We start from the raw sequence: 19,473 nt of genomic DNA, 5'->3' as shown, positions 1-19,473 counted from the left end.
GGCGGCAAAGCCTCTGATAGAAAATTCAAACGCCTAGACAAACCAAGCAGCTATGAATCAGGCGGAATAGCGAGCGTTTTAAGCAGCTCATACAGAAACACTGAAAATAAAAAAGCCTAATACATACAGACGCTCAGGTTGGGATAAACAAACAAAATCAAACTTTCAGCCATCAAAGTTCCAAAAAAGGGAAAATATTATATGTCCCCAGCCAGTCATGGAAGGTTCCAAATGCCAGTTTAAAAGTTGGAAGAAGACTCCAATATTTTGTTACAAGTTGGGAACAAATTTCAGACGACAGTTTTATACTCAGAGTTCTATCAGAAGGTTACTAAATAGAATTTCTGAAAAAAGCCTCTTTCGTTTTCAGGCGTAAACCACACAGAAATTCCAAAAGACACAGAAAAAAGAAACATTATTTTGGAGGAAGTAAAGTCTCTCCTACAAAAAAAAGCAAATGAAATTGTAGACCCCAAAAATTCAAATGCGGGGTTTTATTCAACCAAATTCATTGTACCAAAACAATCGGGGGGGGGGGGGGGGGATCGAGCAGTTCTGAACTTAAGAAAATTGAATAAATTTGTATAGAATCAGCATTTCAAAATGGAAACTTTAAGATCAGTAATTTAGTCACTAAATACAGGGGATTGGGTCTTTTCTATAGATCTTTCAGATGCTTATCAGCATGTACCTTTCCATTCAGAAAGCAGAAAATTCTTAAGATTTGCAGTAGAAGGAAGTTTATCAGTACCGAGTACTTCCCTTCGGAATTTTTGTTGCGCCTCGCCTGTTCACAAAAATAGTGTCAACATTGTAAGGCCACTTGCGTCAAAGGGGATTACATCCCCACGCTTATTTAGACGACTGGCTAATCAAAAACCAAAGTTATCAACAACTGAAGGTAGAACAACAATATATGATAGAGCAAACTCTAAAATTGAAGTTCTTGGTGAATTAGAAGAAGTCAAATCTTCATTTAACCCAGAAACTCGTTTTTCTGGGTGCCTTTAATGACCTAAAAAGGCATGATTTTTCCTACTTTAGAATGTTACCAAGCCTTGAGAGACTTGATTTATCATATACAAACATCAGAAAAGATCCAAGTCAGAAGATTCCTAAGGTTATTGGGAATAATGAATTCTTGCATAGATCTAGTGCCTTGGGCAAGATTGCACATGAGGCCCATTCAAATGCATCTCCTGTATTACTGGAAAGTAACGGTGAAGAATATTTACTAAGAAATACCAGTTACAGATCATGTAAAGTCACACCTAGACTGGTGGAAAATAAAAAAATAACTTTTTCAAAGGGTTACCTTTAAAAGAAAAACAAGTCTCTTAAACCTTGGTAACAGATGCTTCCATGACATGTTGGGGAGCGCATCTAGGTCAGATGCAGGTGTCGGATGTTTGGTCAAGGGATCTAGCCTTGCGGAACATAAATTACTTAGAAATGATGGCAGTTTTTCTTGCCATTAAACAGTTTCAAAAGACACTGAGGGACCAAAATGTGTTGGTCAAGACGGACATCACCACTGTATTGACTTACATCAACAAACAATGGGGAATTCTCCATCCCTATGCATTCTGGTATGGAACATGTACCAGCGGACCATCAAGAACAACATAGCCTTAACTGCGCAACATATAGCAGGAAAAGCCAACATATTGGCAGATCTGTCTCGAAGATCCAAAATACTTCCAACAGAGTGGATGCTGAACCAACCTGTGGTACAGACAATAGTCAATATGTGGGAAAGACCACAAATAGACCTGTTTGCAACACGTTGGAACTATCAGATTCAGACCTTTGTGTCTCCATTTCCAGTCGAACTAGCACTATCAGTGAATGCTCTAAGTCTCAGTTGGCAGGGAATAGTGGGATATGCCTACCCTCCAGTAATCCTAATTCCAAAAATATTGCAGAAAATTCAGTCATCAAACTGCATAATAATACTGATAGTCCGTTCTAGACAAGACATCCATGGTTTCATTATGTAGCTCAGTTATTAATAGACTACCAGTGAAACTGCCAATGCTACAAAACGTGATCAGTCAGCAAAGAGGCAGGTTTCATCATCCAAACGTAGAAATGTTAAAGGTGACAGCATGGAAATTATCCGCAAACAGTACCTTAAGAAGAGTTTTTCTAGATCAGTGTCAAAAAGAGCAGCGTACTGTAGACGAAACAGTACAAACAAAACGTACAATAACAGACTCAGACTTTATTTTGATTGGGCCAAAGAGCAACATATTGATCCCTTGCAAGCATCTGAACCTCAGATAGCTGATTTTCTTGAGTTCCTGTTTACAGTATAAATTTAAAGGCTAGAACTATTGCAGGTTATAAGTCTGCAATAGCTGCTGTTCATCCTTGTTGGGATGATGTAGGTGTTGGTCAGACAAAAAGTTTAGAGAAACTCTTAAAAGCATATTTCATTGCTCGTCCTCCAAAGGGGAGACTCGTTCCTACGTGGGATATTGGATTTGTATTACACGCTTTGTGTAAACACCCCTTTGAACCTTAAGGTCAGGTAGATATGAAGTATTTGACTTTTAAAACATTATTTTTGGTTGCTGCAGCTTCAGGTAGAAGAGTCAGCTGTTTACATGCTCTTGTTGTTGATGGAGGACATATTAGATGGAACAGAGATAGTGTTTCTATTATTCCTTCTACTGAACTCTTAGCTAATTTCTTAAATTACATGACAAACACGATTACACTGCCAAAAATGTCAACATTTTCTTCAATTAGAGAAAATGACTTACTTTGTCCAGTACGTGCCTTGAAAATATACTTTAAGATGACAAAGCACTTGGGAGCCGGGTCAAATAAATCATTTATATGTCATAAGAAAAACCAGCACAATCCAGCCTCTAAAGATTCAATACACGTATCTAAATGGATTGTGAATACTATTAAGATAGCTTATTCAGATAAAAGTTTGGAGGAAGTGGGAGCACATGATGTAAGAAGTTTCTCATCATCTTGGCCACTGTTTCAAGGAACACCCATCTAAGACATCATGAAAGCTGCATCTTTGAAATCAGAAAAGACTTTTACATCCTTCTATATGAGAGATATGTGCAGGAAAAGCTCCCTTTGGAAGAGCTGTGATGGCAGCTGCTCACTCTGATACCCTCAGAGGTAAGTTGTTTCTTATCTTTCTTTCAATTTATAAGATATTTTCATTTTGGTATGGCACTTAGTTATTACACCCACCTCCATTTGGCTTCAAAATCTGTAGCTATCGTAAACTCTAACAGGTAAGTATGATGCGAAGGAGATTATAAATGTCTTTGGAGATAATTATCTCCAAGCATCATACTTACCTGTTAGACTCCCTCCCAACCTCCCCACTTATATCAGACAGAAGGCATCTCGAATGAAGATGAGCATGCGCTGTAGTAGGGGGCGCTGTTGGAGGAGTGTTTAAAATTTGACTCGGCGGTGGTAACAAATTCCGGAGTGAGTAGCTATCGTAAACTCTAACAGGTAAGTATGATGCTCGGAGATTATTATCTTAAAGGAAATTTATAATCTTAGTTATTACTGGTCCTAATTTCACAAAACTTGCATGGATGGTGTGTCTTGTGATACTGTCAGATGCACCCGACAGGCTTGAATGCTGAATCTGAGCCATAGGTTTTGGATGCTAGATAAGGTTAAGTTTTTTGAAACAGGTCACATGTTTAATAGATAATAGTATTATTTTAAACTTAAATAGCTTATTAAACTTTGATATAAATAAATCGCATAGGTAGCTTAAGATACAAAGCATGATCTCCATTATCAAGGATGCTAAAAAATATATCTTCGTTATTAATTATCCTAACTTTACCAAACTTGCATGGATGGTGTGTCTTATGATACCCATGCACCAAACAGGCATGGATGCTGAATCTGAGTCATAGGTTTCAGATGCTGGATGAGGTTTAGCTTTTTGGAACTGGTCACAAGTTTTATAGATAATAGCTTGCATAGTTAATTTAACTATAATGTAAATGATTTGTAGAGGTAGCTTCAGATGCAGAGCCTGATCTCCATTATCAATGATGCTTAAAACATCTCCTACCTCACTCAAACCTGCTTGATAGATGTACAGTGTATTTGTTGTTAAATTATATAACATGATTCCTATGATAAAGTATTGTATGATATGCTACACTATTATTAATTATGATACAATATTATATCATATGTTATATTGTAAAAAGTTATATGATACGATATGATATTGTATCATTTTTTTTATATTTTATGACATGATATTGTTTCATGACATTGTTATATAAACTATTGTATATTATGAGACAATGTTGTATAATGTGATATTATATAATTAATATATTATTTTATCACATGATACTGTTACATATGATATTGCAATATATAATATTGTATCATATGATACAATATTGTATATAATATACTATCCTATCTTACGATATTGTATAATATGATATTGGTTTATATAATATATTAAAATATCACATGAAATGGTATAAAATGATATTGTATCATATAATATTTTACTAAATCATATGATGTTGTATTATATGATATGATACAATGTTGTATCAAATTTTATTGTATCATATGATACAACATCACATTAGATTTAAAAAATGATACAGTATCATACAATATCTTACCTCCTGCTAAATTGTACGAAAAACATTGGCTTACAGCAGTTACGTGGAGACTATGTATATTCCATACATAGTCAGTAGAAAATAATACCCCCTTTGAGCATTATGACGTCATTTTAGAGCATTATGACGTCAGGTTTCGTACTCAAATTGAAAGTGTAATATTATTATAAAAACTTGATTTTAATTGTTTTATTTACTTTTTATCATTAAAATAAAGGCTGTCGTTAAGATATAATCGTTACATGGTTTGTAGTTGACCTAATATGGTTTATACATGGTCAGTAAATTCTATATTGGGGCTCGAGCTCTGCTCTCAGTAAATTCTATATTGGGATTTACTGACCATGTAACCATGTAGTTGACCATATTGGGTCAACTACAAACCATGTAACTAATAATACAATATCATACTATATTATACAAAATGATATTATGATGAACAATATTGTGATGTATTATGTGATATTATATTGTATCATATAATTCTATATTGTATCATATATTATGTATTATGATATTGTATTATGTGATCAAATACAATAATGTAAAACACAATTCAATGTCATATCACGTGTTAAAATATCATATCTCATCATTATTTATTACTGTATTTTATTGTATTTTATGATATATATTGTAAGTATGATATGATGCAATATTGTATTTTATATTATTGTATTGATAAACATTGTATCTTATAATACCGTATGAAATGAACATATGATTATCATACAATTTTAAACAGATGATATCCATGAATATCCAGGATCATTAAGTATGATTTTCATATAATATGATAATGGTGGTCTCATAGAGGTGATGCCTCGTCTCGGTGAACTTTGTAATCTGTGATTACCTATGTTTTTTCTAGTGTACACCTACATGTGTTTTAAGATCACAACATGACTATTTTGTCAGATTGTCTGATGATTTAGTTTATACATAAAGTAAGATCAATACTAGGTAGGTATATGCAGGAGTAAAAGATCAAGATCATGGCTACACCTATTGATATCAATAAAGCAACATTTGAAGAGTTAAAAAACATTAGAAATATTGGGGACAAAAGAGGAAAGAAAATTATTGATATTAGAAGCATCAAAGGTAAAGTTACTTTAGAAGATCTCAAAATCATTCCCTGCATTCTCAGCTCAATTTGGGATCCCTTGTTAGACGAAGGTTTAATTGTTGTACCATCAACTTTAGTAAAAACCAGCAATGTGGAACAATCTGTACACACAGGGGACACAGTAGGGTCTAGTACACAAGAACAAGACTTGCTAAAAAATTGATATGTTGAAAAAAAAGAGAAAGAAGAAATTATTAGAAAGAGGGAATGTTATTAGAGAAAGAGGGGATCAACTGAAAGAAAAAGATCGTTCATTAGATGAAAAAGAGAAAGAGTCATCATTTTTGCAAAAAAAACATGAAAACAACCAGAGAAAAAGGAAGATAAAATAGCTGATGAGTTTAAGTTAATGTTTGAAAGAAGAGAGGAAGATTTGACGAACAGCTACAGACTTTAGAAGATCAGAAAGAGAAAATGAGATCATTAGAAGAGAAAGAGAGAACAGAACGAGAAGATTCATTCAGGAAAAGAATGAGAGAAATAGATCAAAGAGAGAGAAAGAAATAGCAAAAAGAGAGAAAGATATAAGACAAATGATATAAGATCTTGGAGTCCCATCTAGTCCACTTAGTGGTAATAACAGAGTCCCATCTAGTCTACTTAGTGGTAATAACAGAGTCCCATCTAGTCCACTTAGTGGTAACAACAATTCAGGAATGTTAAATAAAAGGGTTAGAAGAAAGCCAGAATATTTGAAAGATTATGTTTTAGATATCTAAATTATACTGGTGTTATGAAAAAAATAAAAATGAATTTAAAAAATTCCTCATTTTGAGGACAGATAATAATCAATGACTCAATAATTATCACTTATGTATATATATACAACGGTGTGTTGGTTTTATGATTTAATTTCTCTTGGGTCTCCTGATTACAATAGTTTGTTTATGTATTTATAAGCATATATTTTTTTTTAAAAAATGTGTATCATGAAGTTTTATTACCAGTATTTACTATATGGTATATCTTATAATATTATGTAGTTCATGATGGAGGATGAATTCGTACCCAACTATGAATTTGGATCAGACATCGAGCCACAAAGTCCGCCTAAAATTCAAGGAGCCACCAAAAGTAAAATAGGCAAACCATGTCCTATGTGCTTGGCAAATTTACTCATGTTAAATGGCATATTATTAGAGATCATTTACCTTGGTATGCTTCACCATCGACGTATTGTTCAGTTTGTCCTATTAACTTTGGGCACGCACATTTTTTTGGATTTACACTATCAGAAAATTCAGAGCAACAATTACACTTCTCAACATTTGGATATTTTTTGGGTTAATTTCATGTTTGGTCTTTTGTTACGCATAATTCAGATTCTGAAATTGGAAAACTTTGAAAACTTGTACAAATTTATCAACAACGATGAGCGCTTTAAATGTTGCCAAGGATCAGTGTTTAGTGATGAAGATTCAGTAGTTGGAGAAAAATTTCTTCACCACAAGTTTTTTAGTGAAAAATTGCCACTGGTTCCATATCCTGTTACAAATGCAGCTTGTCTGTTACATTTGTCAAATAGTGCTTAATTACTAACAAACAAAAATGATGTGTGGATATTAGATTCTTCATTTGTATACTGGAGTGGAAATCGAGCAACTGAATTAGGAATCAAAAACTTAGAGTTTGATAAAGATGTTCTTGCGATCTTTTGGAAAGGTGTTAGAGGAATGAAGTGGGAGAGTTTAATAGATATCATTGAATTTTGTAAATCAAAATTTCTATTCCCAGATTTCATTATAATTCACCTTGGTTCCAATGATATTAAATGTGCATGTTCAAAAAGGTTAATTTTAAAAATTCAGAGCGATTTAAATGCTGTTATGAGGGAATTTTCTCGGAGTCATATTTTATTTTCAGAAATACTTTCTAGGCTTGTTTGGAGGATCTTAAAAATGGGAAGAAGGGGAGAAAGAAAGAACGATTATTAATTCAGAAGTTAAAAAAACTTAGATAAGGAACATACATCACCATCCAAAAGTTATTGCGAGAAAATCATATATTTGTTCAGAGATGACGGTGTTCATCTTTCTGACATAGGAAATGATTATTTGATAGAGGATTTTAAGCTTAGGATAAACACTTCATTATATAGTTCTGTATATGCATTTTGATTCTATGCGTCACATTGCTATGACACACTTATATACTGCTGTCTATACAGTCGGCATGTCTCATTGTTCACAGCTAATTGTAATTTGTGTCATTTGGCAACCTAGATTGTTTTAATATGCTTTTATAACTTTTATATACCAGCACTTAAATAAAACGGGGAAGAATGTAGTGATAATCGATAAGTATATTATTTACATCGGGTTCGGGATTTAATAAAAGTCAGCTGATCAGGTGCGCGAAATCGACAGTTTATAGTAACCCTGATTACAGACGGACGTTCTTGTCGATCCTGTGATTGATACAACTCAGCCTGATGCGTTATTCGCTAACTGGGCACTTTGCATGTTAGAAATGTACACCTTCACAACATAACTATGGGCATTTTATTTCGATAGACACCCAGAAAAAAAACCCAATTCCTTCGGAGTTCCATCATCAGCTGAACATAAGTAATTTTCTTCAAAGCCATCCTTACTAGAAATAAAATTGTCTAAATTATTACAATTTTATGTTGCACATGAACACCAATGATCTGCTGATCTAGCTATGAACATTGTATTGTGTACGTTCAACTGTTACTGGGTATCTGCATACATGTACCAGGAATATATATAGTACCTTGCAGGTACATGCGCTAATTACATGTATTTTTAAATTACATACCGGTAAATAGATAAAGCCGTTCATGAAATCGTGTTAATGAAGTCTGCTGCACCATCTGCACAGATACGAGATACCAGAGAAGTAATAAGTTGAAGAAAACACCGAATCACTTGATGCCTTTGTGCAACTCTCGAGAACAGATGCTAGCATGCTATATTGCATGATAGGCAAAACTTAATGATATTCGCAGAAATATTCTTGAAGCCTTGGAGGGTTACTATAACAGAGCTTATAGTATCTATATCCATCAGTAGAAGCCAATTGAGCCGTATTTTCACATGTACAGTTGTTTGTGTTTTGATATTTTGTTATTCACCCTAATACTTTCTTTTCTCAGTGCGATTTAACAATTATGCCAATTGGATAAGATATGACTGAACAACACGACCCATTTGCCTCTCTAATATCTCATGTTTCCAATAATTGTCTTTATTTTTTATGTTTTCACTCTCTGACCAGATATTTACAGTAAGTTTTCAAAAATATATCATTTTTATTGGCGGCGGAAATGATAAAAAAAACTGATTCTGAATAAATAAAACAAATACTTGTTGCAGATTCAATTTTCATTTGCAAGAAAACGTAATGCAAAATGTAGTTCATTACGTTTTGGTTGTTATTTTTTATGTAGAGTGGTGTTACAAAAATTGCATTTATTTTCACATATATTACAATTGTGTTGTCTCTGAAATTAAAAGAAATATATTAATTATCTGGTTTATATTTTTGCCGTCCATTTTCTTTAGTTAAACGTTTTTACCTGCTGAACACAATACATTTTGTATGTTTCTTTAAACTTCACTGTTTATGACTTGCTTTTATCCTTCCTCTTATCGCTGTGCTATATAAATGCTGTCTTGGAGTGTTCATCTACAACGCTTGTATTAATAGCACTGTATATTTAAACGTTGTATGTACAATTGTATGTTATCTATTCTCCTTTTGTGATGGTTGCTTTACATTGCCAAAGAGTAACTTCAAAGACGTCTATGGTTACGCCAGTCACGTTTTGTGTCATAATGTAGCAATGCAAGAACTATGACTTCCGGAGAGCGTCCAGACAAAGTATATATAAGTCACAGTGACTGGATACCATTGTGCTTATATAGAGACGATGACATTATCTACTTGTGATGGTTTTATGAGTTTAATTCCCCAAAAATGTTGAAAAGTAAGGAAGTTAATTCTTTAAAATTTACTGTGAACATCACAGAAATATCAAGCTACGTGTAGTTATTGGATTATTCTTGTTCTATTAACAAATATATGTTTAATAAGTGTTCTATCAACTCATTAATACATCATAACTGGGTTATCAAATCCTAAGAATTAAATAGGTCTCCAAAGATGTGCGGCGGCTGAATTCATTTCCATTAAGAGGGCAGTTATCTTAGTATGTTTAGGAAGATATGATAAACTGTGAAATGGACTATGACATCTTTTATACTGTTATACCTGGGTATCTTAATCCCAAAAATCCAGCATTTTAAAAAAAACAAATATGAAGAGTTTATGATTTATTAAAAGCAAAAGCTTTTTAAGAATTCTTCTAGATGTTCGGGTTTTTATTTTTAATGTACAGCTTCACAAAACTTATTTTAATTGTTTTAAACGAGGAAATTAAACTAGAACTTGCCCTGTTTGAAATAAAATAAGCCTTGTGGGTGTATAAATTCCAGTAATTCAGTTCTAGTTGCTCTTTGTATCATTTTTTTTTTAGTTTTAACGTAGATATACATGAAAAAAGGTTTCCTTTTGAATGTTTTAATAACTGATTGTTTTGAGACTGATTCCCCGCGGTTTAAACACATGTTTATCATAAGTATGTAGAAAGTTAGTGGACAGAATTTTTTTTTATTTATTATATTTAATTCAAATATCATTTTCATTTTTAGGTAAAATATTCCATCTGCATATCTCGATTGGTAATTTATGATTGCTTGTTCTCTATATAAAAAAAAAACATTAATGTCTTCAGAGGGACAATGCCACTGTTTCTGATGAACCTTTAGTTCGATGCCGATTGACGGGCGGAATTTTCAAGAGAGATTGAATTTTATTGTCTAATCAGTCACTTCATTGCAATGAACATAGAAGAAAACAAATGATGTAGAATACATACGTGAATGATGTGTAATAATGGAGGTTAATGGAAATCGATTTTTAATCGATAACAGGCCTCTCGATTAACAGCGCGGCTTATCTCTTCCTTTCATCTTTGAACAGATGCAGTCAATGAGGCTAATTACAAAGGTGAAACTTTAACTTCATTACTTAACCTCGATAGAGAAAATACCAAGGCCACAAGACAAAGTAGCCAAGGTTTAATTTTTCTACAAAAACATGCCCGATTTTTCCCAGGGTTGATAATTAAATGTATACTTAGACGCTAATTACTGCTCATTTGTCTAATGATAGACACTTTCATATTAATAATATGATTGGCCCCTTTTTTTTAGTTGTTTCATACTCTATGCAATAATCAGATTCAACCCAAATTAAGTTTTATGCTTTAATGTTGGCGTGGTCAGAATTGCTCGCCTTTTATCGCCGAGGTGTCGCTAAGGGACTCATTGTAATATCCCCCTACAGTGCACAGTCTTTTTGTGAACTTTAAGCAGTCCAACACCCCCGCAATGTAGCATCAAAGTGGTAGAGCAGAGATTCCACTTCCATTGTAGGACTATGCTGGAAAAATATATAAGCACTCCTGGACATTAAAACCCCAAGTCTTTATTCATGATTTATCCAAGTTTCAAGAAGAATCCCAAAAAATATAACCATATGTATACGAAATACTCGAATCGAACATGTGCTTCGACTCGATACATGAGGAAACCCTTAGCATTGGCATAACTGAGTTGATTCTATCAACTGGTAAAAAGCTGACTTTTATTTTTGGTTGTATACACCGCATCTTCCATAGAGAGTTAAATTGTATGCTGAATCCTCTTCTATTTATTGCATGTCTGTTGAGCAGGAATAGACTAGGCACATTGTTATTGTTGTAATCTTGCAATTTAACTGAACATAAAAGACACAAGGATTAGGTATGAACATTACTTTATACTAGTATATATGGACTTTACATGCTTGGAGCCAAATAACATCTATATCCACATTCATTTAAACTTATTTTCATTAAAAAAATTTTTTATCACATCATCATTTCTCTTTGGGGCTCTGTGTATATATTTACATTTTTTCTCTTCAGGGAGTCAAGGATTGGTTACAAAATATGCCGAGCCTAAATCTTGATAACACTGTTACACTGCACAACAAGTGCATGGTATCCTGAGACATATCATGGACACATTTTCTGCAGCATCTTTATTTTGAGCACTCATCCGTGTATACAAGCAAAATTGAGGAGATAGAGAGGTATAGAAGTTTTCGACGATATCTAAAATAAAATCTTTTTTTTTCTCGGAAATATTAATTACAATTTATCAATATGAAATTGAACAGAGTACCTCCCATTCTATAATGTTCATTCATACTGGCATTTATACATCTTTTCCCAAGTTTGTTGGCTTTTGTGATAGTTGATACATTTCATTTTATCAGTTATTTACATCGTTATTAACACAACCGGTAGGAATATTTATTAAAATACATGAGGTTAGTTTTTACATTTTCTTCATGCACAACCTGTTTTATTTGATTTTGGACGTACACAAAACGTCAAGTTATGTGTAGTTCTCAATACCATATCAAATAAATATTTAATGCAAAAAATCAAGAAATTATCATTAAACTTTTTTTTATTTATGACAAATATTTATTAAAGTCGTAAATATCTTTAATAATACAGAATTAAAGACCCTTAAGTCATGAAAAACTTCTACAGGCATAAAGCTGAACGAATTTAATCACTTAATATATTTTTTAAACAGCCGTTATTACATAGAAGAAAATTAAAATCCTTATGTACAATTGATGTAGACCGAATTAGTTTAATGATATAAAGCATATGTGTTGGCAGTTAAAAAACAGGTAGATATTCAACCATGCACTGAAACAATGAAATGATTTTTGTGGTCAATATTATTGAATCCACTGCAGAATCCCAAATTTAATTTTACAAGTACCCCATGCAATGAAACGTCCCACAGCGGATATTGTTGATGATGATATTGAATTGATGACGACGGCAGTGATTACAATAATTAGTGTTAATGAGCAAATAATAGACGGAAGCAGCTTTCTATAAAGTAAAACATTCTGGACTCGATGGCAGTCTTGAATTCCTGCCAGTAAGCAAGAACACGATGGGAATAACACCTTATCTCCCGCGACGCAACGGGATGCAAGAGAAAGCGCCTGATGTCTCCAAGCAAAACAGAAACTGATATTTCTAATTATGTTAGAAATGATGTTGTACATCTTCTAATCAAACAATATACAGCAGGGGCCAAGACCGATAAAATTCGTCCAAAGCCATAGTTTTATAAGTAGGTTTCTGTCTTCACGTACCTTGAAATAATCTGTAACGATAATTATGGTATGCATTTTTGCATCTCTCCAACAAAATAATTATTGCAGCCAAAAATTATTTAGAAAGTCAGCAAAATAAAAGTTAACAGCACTTGAAGAAAAACCAAAAAAAAAAATCCGGCCAAAAAACTAATAAACGGTGAACATCTTTAAATTTGCAAACATTTTGTGATATGCAATTCTAAACTCTCAAGACCTTCCGTGTTGTCTTATTCAGATTTGACATTTTGACTGCTTGTATAAACTCCACATCCCTGAAGACATCTTAAACTAAACAAAAACTCCGAACAGACAATAACATAACAATATGCGTAGGTGATAAAGGTTTAGGACAACTTACATTTGGTCGTCTGAGTCTTGTTTACTCTTGAAATTCGGCATTGATTATGCTGTCAATCAAAGCGATTCTTGACGCAGAAGATTGGTGGAAGCAGACGATATAGGTTTGTTTCAAATGGCTTTAACGCTTCTATGGGAACAGATTCATTTCAACTCTCACTACACAGTGGACGCATTGCCTACAAAGTTTCCTGTTTCTTTGTCTCCGGTGAGTATAGGATAATATTTAATCTTTTAATCAAATTTTCTTTTATATATATGAATTAATTGATCTGAAAGTTGGCAAAATTACTTTAATCGTTATTTATTGTATTTTGATTTTTCCCCAATAGGTACATTGCAAAAATATACAAATAAATATAACGATTTTTTTTTATTCTTACGTGTACAAGTATATCAATTTAAAAAAAAGGAAAATAATACACCATATCTATACATTGTAGCCTAATGAAATAATATCATTCAAACATTTACTCAATTTTGTCTATAATTTAATTTTTTCACAAAGTACACATGAATATAGACAATCAATTTCACAGACTTTAAGGACAAAACGCTTGTGTTTTTGGGTTTGTTTTTTCTTTTTACTTTTTTTGGGTCTTTTTCAATATCTGAAGCGTCATTATAAATTAAGCATAGGAACCATCAGCAAATGCAACAAATCAAGTGTCATTTAATTAAGTTGGATTTATTATCGGTGCACTCCATAATCATTTTCACCTATCGCCTTATCTATATATCTTAAAGTTGTCGTTTTTTACTTGCTGAACCTTTTTGGCTTCTTCAAAAAGTATAAATCACCTTTGATTGCGATTACCATGTGATAGTCACGCGCTTTATTAATGTTAATACTCTATAGTATCAAAAAATAGATAACTACTTTTTGTATATTTATAACTGTTTGTAAATACCAAGGAGACTACAGATTTACATATGTTGTATTCTACCCCCAAAATCTTAATGTGCTTGCTTGTTTGTTTGTTTGTTTGTTTGTTTGTTTGTTTGTTTGTTTTTGGTGGGGGTTTTTCCGGGGTTTTTTTTGTTTTTTGTTTTTTGTTTTTTTTTTTTTGGGGGGGGGGGGTTATTGTACCGAAACAAAAAACAAATACAAATAAACAAAACGTAAGGGAGCAAGCATACATGTATATACCTGGAAGTCAATGCAAAGAGTAGTTTCAAATTTGAACAACATATGTTTGAGAGTTTACGAAAGTACACATTTTTAATGGCTCAATTAATAAAAATCATTTCATTTCAAACCTCTGCTAACAAGTGGATAATTGTCTTGCACCATATACAAGTTTATTTGTGTGTATGTTTTATAAATTATTTTAATATATTATATCACAATCAATAATGGTACATTCATCGACCAGTTGAACGATTTTTATATTGCTATATTATATCCATTAATTATTTACAGAGAATAAAAAATAGGTTCAAATATCCCTACATTATCATTATGTATTATTATTTTCTGATCGGTATCTCTAGTTATATGAGTCCTGGAAAGTTTTGGGATAAGTCCTGGTTCCTTTATTTTACTGTTGCTGTGTAGCACATTGATGCCTTTTTCATAAAGTGAAAAGTACGTTTATTATTCATTTTGCCACAGATGAAAAGAATTTTTGCATAACTTACACCAGTTTTCCCTATACTTTTATGGACGAAAATTACCAAACAAATCTCGATGCTAATTATTTTTTTAAACTTAAGCACTTTGTCTCCCGCGATAAATCATCAATATTAATGCTCGTGAGAGTAAGATATGCAACCCCTTGGGAAAAATAAAAGCATATCTTCATCATCTGGAATATTTGTAAAAGAAAAGAAATATACAATCTAGATATCACTCTGTAGCATATCGCTCACTCCGCATTAGTAGACAGAATATAAAATACGCGGGTTTTGCATCCGAGTCGGAGAGCGATGTGTCCCTTGTGTTAGCCAATATTGAGGCGTAGATTCTCGGTATACTATAGGCCCATATATTAGATTTATAAAACTTTCACCCCCTAGTCTGTGACGATATCCAGAGAACGGCAATGAAATTAACTTGATTTATGTCCTCGGGCGAATCTTCATGGCTTACAAAACAAAAGACTTGAAACCAACAGCAACAATGAATTTTTGGTACTGCACATGAAATTAGTGTATATTCGTCTTCCAATTAGGAAATGACGCCCCGTTTTCACGTCCATTAGATCCAAATGCTTTATTTAGCTTTAATTTCTCTTTGTTCGTTGTCGTTTTATGTTTTAATTATCAGGCAATCTAAAGCATGAGAAATGTCAATCAAGAATTTTGGACTATATGTAGAGGGATGGGTAATCCACCACCAATCTAGTCGCGCAGTCACAACTTAACTATACATAAAATAGACATGGTTCTTTAGAAATTTTGTCTTCCGACACCTATTTTCTTGCACGAAAAGACCTTTCATTACAAATTAAAATTATTAGCAATTGAGATTCGTTATCATTGTTCGTACTAGCGGGTTGCATTATTGGAAGCTGAGTTAAGTCATTATTAAGATTAAATTTTAAACTCCTTTGGTTTGCTTGAGTTCTTTCTGAAAGAAGTTATCAAGAACGATTGTTCAAAATCATAAGAACTGTGTTGCTAACTTCTATAATACTGGCAATCTGTAGGGCAGCGACGTCAGAAAATTAGCACTCTGTGTGCTCTCAACAAAGACCCTTCAATTATTGGAAAAATCAAACAAAATCAAAATACCGAAACAATAAGAAATCAGAACTTTCCCTGGACTATTTTTTGTTTGTGCTTTTAGTCAGCAGGGTTACTCAGTTGATTAATTGGTTATTGATAATCCTTTCCTTCTAATGTCGTGAGATGTACGCTGACAAACAATTTCAGGTTTGTTTTGGTAACTATCTGACTAATCCTGACCAAATAATAGGGCTACGAATCATCAAAATTTCTCCCTTCCAATAAAAATAACTCGAATTTTGATCAGATTGATTTCTTTTAGTTGTCATGATTTTTGTTGTTTTTAATCAATGTCTATTGTTTCCATAAATACCTTTTCCAAAAGGAAGTTCGCAGAAAGGAAGTTTTAAAAGAAAGTGTTGTCCGACTGGGTTTTTTTGTGGTAATGTTTTATGATGAAAATACCAATGACCAAATATGGATAATTACTATAGTGGTCATGTTCAGCTTGCAAAAATGTTTGAAATGCAAAAATACATTACTGCTAAAGAGTACTTACCCAAAACAGGATATGGATGGTACTAAAGTCTACGATGAAAATGTTAATGTAGTTTTGTTTACCGCGGGAAAATCCACGCGGTGAAACACAGCAAGAACACGGTGTATGCGAAGAGATGGTACTGTGGTCTACTGTAAAAACCACAAAAACATTTTGACAAGTAATTCATATTTACGCTATCTAAACAAAAATAATCAAGTATGTACAGAAACAAAATGGCAAAATTACGGGAATTGACTTTGAATCAAAACGACGCCCGTCATTCAGGTATCTTGGCTCAGCAATATGATTTTAGTCTATGCTGAATTGATCAGTTGATGATTTAAACAAAACGTGCATCTGATGTTCTTTGCAAATCGATACCGAACAAGCTTCGTGTAAATATTTCATTATATTTCATCACAGATTTTAGGAGGAAAATTAAATTGTTTATTTCACAATTCATCCCATTAGAGAAAAAGACGGGGGAAACTACACTAAAACTTGTGAAAATTCAGTTGTTAAGAGTTATTTTGTTTTTTAGATTTATTTCGTTTTTCAGATTTAAAACAAGAAGATGAATACCACAACGCAAACAGCAGTGTTATTCATTACTTCATTGTCAAAGTGCGTTTCTACGTCACTTCCGGGGAATGACACTGACAACAACACATTTCCGACCAACTCCACGACAGACTGTGGAAGCACCGTCGGGGTTGCGGGTCGTTCCTTTGAGGATTTCGAGGAGTTTAAAGTAGCACTTATTATCAATAAGTACTACCTGTACATTATATGTGGTATAGGTATCCCCGGGAACATTGCCGCTCTTGTTACAGTCTGGAAAATGAAACCATTATCTTCCTCTTCAATTTTTATGATAGCATTGGCAAGCATGGACACATTGACTCTAGTTATCAAAGAATTATATTATCAGTTGACCTATTTCGACATTCAAATGTTTGATTTGGGATGTCAGTTTTTTGTCTTTATAGGTCAGTTTGCAGGACACTATGCAAATTGGATTCTCGTTGCAATGACAACAGAACGCTTCATTGCCATTAGGTTTCCCATGAAAGTACAAAAAATCTGCACCAAGACAAAGGTCATAACTGCGCTGCTGGTCATAGCGGTGGCAATGATAGTGCTCAACGTCCACCATTTTGCCACGGTTGACGAGGGATACGACTCTTTTTCAAAATATCAATGTTCAATAAAGAAAGACCACGAATTCTTCATGACGAAAATCTGGTATTGGATGGATGGGGTGGCGTTCTCTGTGGCCCCATTCTGTGCTTTGATCATCTTGAATTTCTTCATCATTAATGGCATACGGGACTCTGTGAAGAAACAGCGAGACTTGACGAATCTCCAGCAGAAGCAAACCAAACAGCACAATCAGATCACAGTTATGCTGGTCACCGTCTCTTTAGTGTTCACACTTCTGACCCTGCCCAACTCTGTCTTCTTCATCTCCAGAGGATACTGGGATTATCAGCAGAGTAACTATCAGATAGCTCTTCATATGTTGATCTATCAGCTTGTGTTTGTCCTCACCGACCTGAACCATGCCGTCAATTTCTACTTATATTTTCTCAGTGGCAAGAAATTCCGCAAACACTTTATCAGTATGGTGCGTTGTGCGTCTAATACAACCACAACAACGAGGACCACACTAACTAGATCGTCCCGATATCAGATGTCTGTCACGTCAACGCCAAGTAACCATACACTGGTCGAACACGATTCGGCCTGCAGTCGCAGCATCAGTAACACGGTCACATAGTTAACCATTGAAACCATCTACTCAGGGATTGAAAAATATGACAATTCATTATCACGATTTATCATGCGGAAGCTGTGTACACGTACAAAGAAAACTAGTCTTGCTATTGTTGATCGGGCGACAACGTGTATTAATGGGTTAACCGTATAATTGAATTTTTGTGGGATAATTAAGTAATCAGGGAAAACTTCTCAACGGATTTTATTTGATGTTCAGAGATTTATTTTTTCTAACCCTTTTGTAATTACTGCAATACGTTTGGAGAACAAATGAGAACTCGGCACAATTTTTCCCTTCTGTGTATTGACGACTTGAATTATGACCAATCATGCAGTCTTTGGGGATGCAAGAAAGATATTACGTTCATCTGGAAAATGACAACACATTTTCGTATTTGAAGAGTGACTTATCCTTGTCGTAAGAGTGTTCAGTCTTCTTTGGACATATTAAATACGATAATTTCTATTTATTTTCCATAAAGATGACATCGGGATCAAATAAAACGTTGACAAGTTCTGTCTAGATCTGCTGCCGCACAAAGTCCCAGGGTACAAATACACGCACGTAAAGTGCATCTTACAATATCATGCATTTCATCCCGTGATTGACAGCATTTAATATGACTTTTAATGGCAGAACGGTATAGATAGATATATAATATTTTAAAAAAGATGAATTTATTCCCAGGTTTTTGATGATAATGAAAACCTTGATTGTCTACTTTATTCCTAATGGCAGATGTGTCGTTTGTTTGTTTGTTATATACATGTAGTATCTAGTTTGTTTATTTGTTTTGTTCTAGATGTCGATTATCGGGCTGAATAACAATATCCTGGGTAAGATTCACGTGCTCAATAATATGTTCATATGCCACAACCATTCAAAATAGTTATGTTATGATTCGACCCAGTCTAAAGCCAGCGTCTATTAATTATAACTACTACCCCAATGTAAAACTACATCACTGAACATGAGTAAATCCCCCATGACATGCACATATATTCCTTTAATTTGCATTTAACACGCGAATATCTACCTCGCTCACTTAAAAAGAAACCACAAACTAACTTGATATATACAG

At 33.6% G+C, this 19,473-nt stretch overlaps 1 protein-coding gene and 1 pseudogene across 1 annotated transcript; both read left to right on the top strand.

Annotated features, from left to right (window-relative positions):
* The first annotated feature begins 6,770 nt into the window (after window positions 1-6,770).
* Window positions 6,771-7,901, top strand: LOC128192484 (uncharacterized; annotated as a pseudogene).
* A 5,587-nt stretch (window positions 7,902-13,488) lies between these two features.
* LOC128158681 (thyrotropin-releasing hormone receptor-like) lies at window positions 13,489-19,173 on the top strand. Its single transcript, XM_052821622.1, has 2 exons — window positions 13,489-13,609; window positions 17,172-19,173. The coding sequence occupies exon 2, from the start codon at window positions 17,187-17,189 to the stop codon at window positions 18,390-18,392; it is 1,206 nt and encodes a 401-aa protein (XP_052677582.1). The 5' UTR covers window positions 13,489-13,609; window positions 17,172-17,186; the 3' UTR covers window positions 18,393-19,173.
* The last annotated feature ends 300 nt before the right edge of the window (window positions 19,174-19,473 follow it).

This window comes from Crassostrea angulata, chromosome 1 (genome assembly GCF_025612915.1).
Source record: "Crassostrea angulata isolate pt1a10 chromosome 1, ASM2561291v2, whole genome shotgun sequence".
Taxonomy (NCBI): Eukaryota; Metazoa; Mollusca; class Bivalvia; order Ostreida; family Ostreidae; genus Magallana; species Magallana angulata.
The sequence above is the reverse complement of the archived record's forward strand: the minus strand, read 5'-3'. Positions and strand labels throughout refer to the sequence as shown.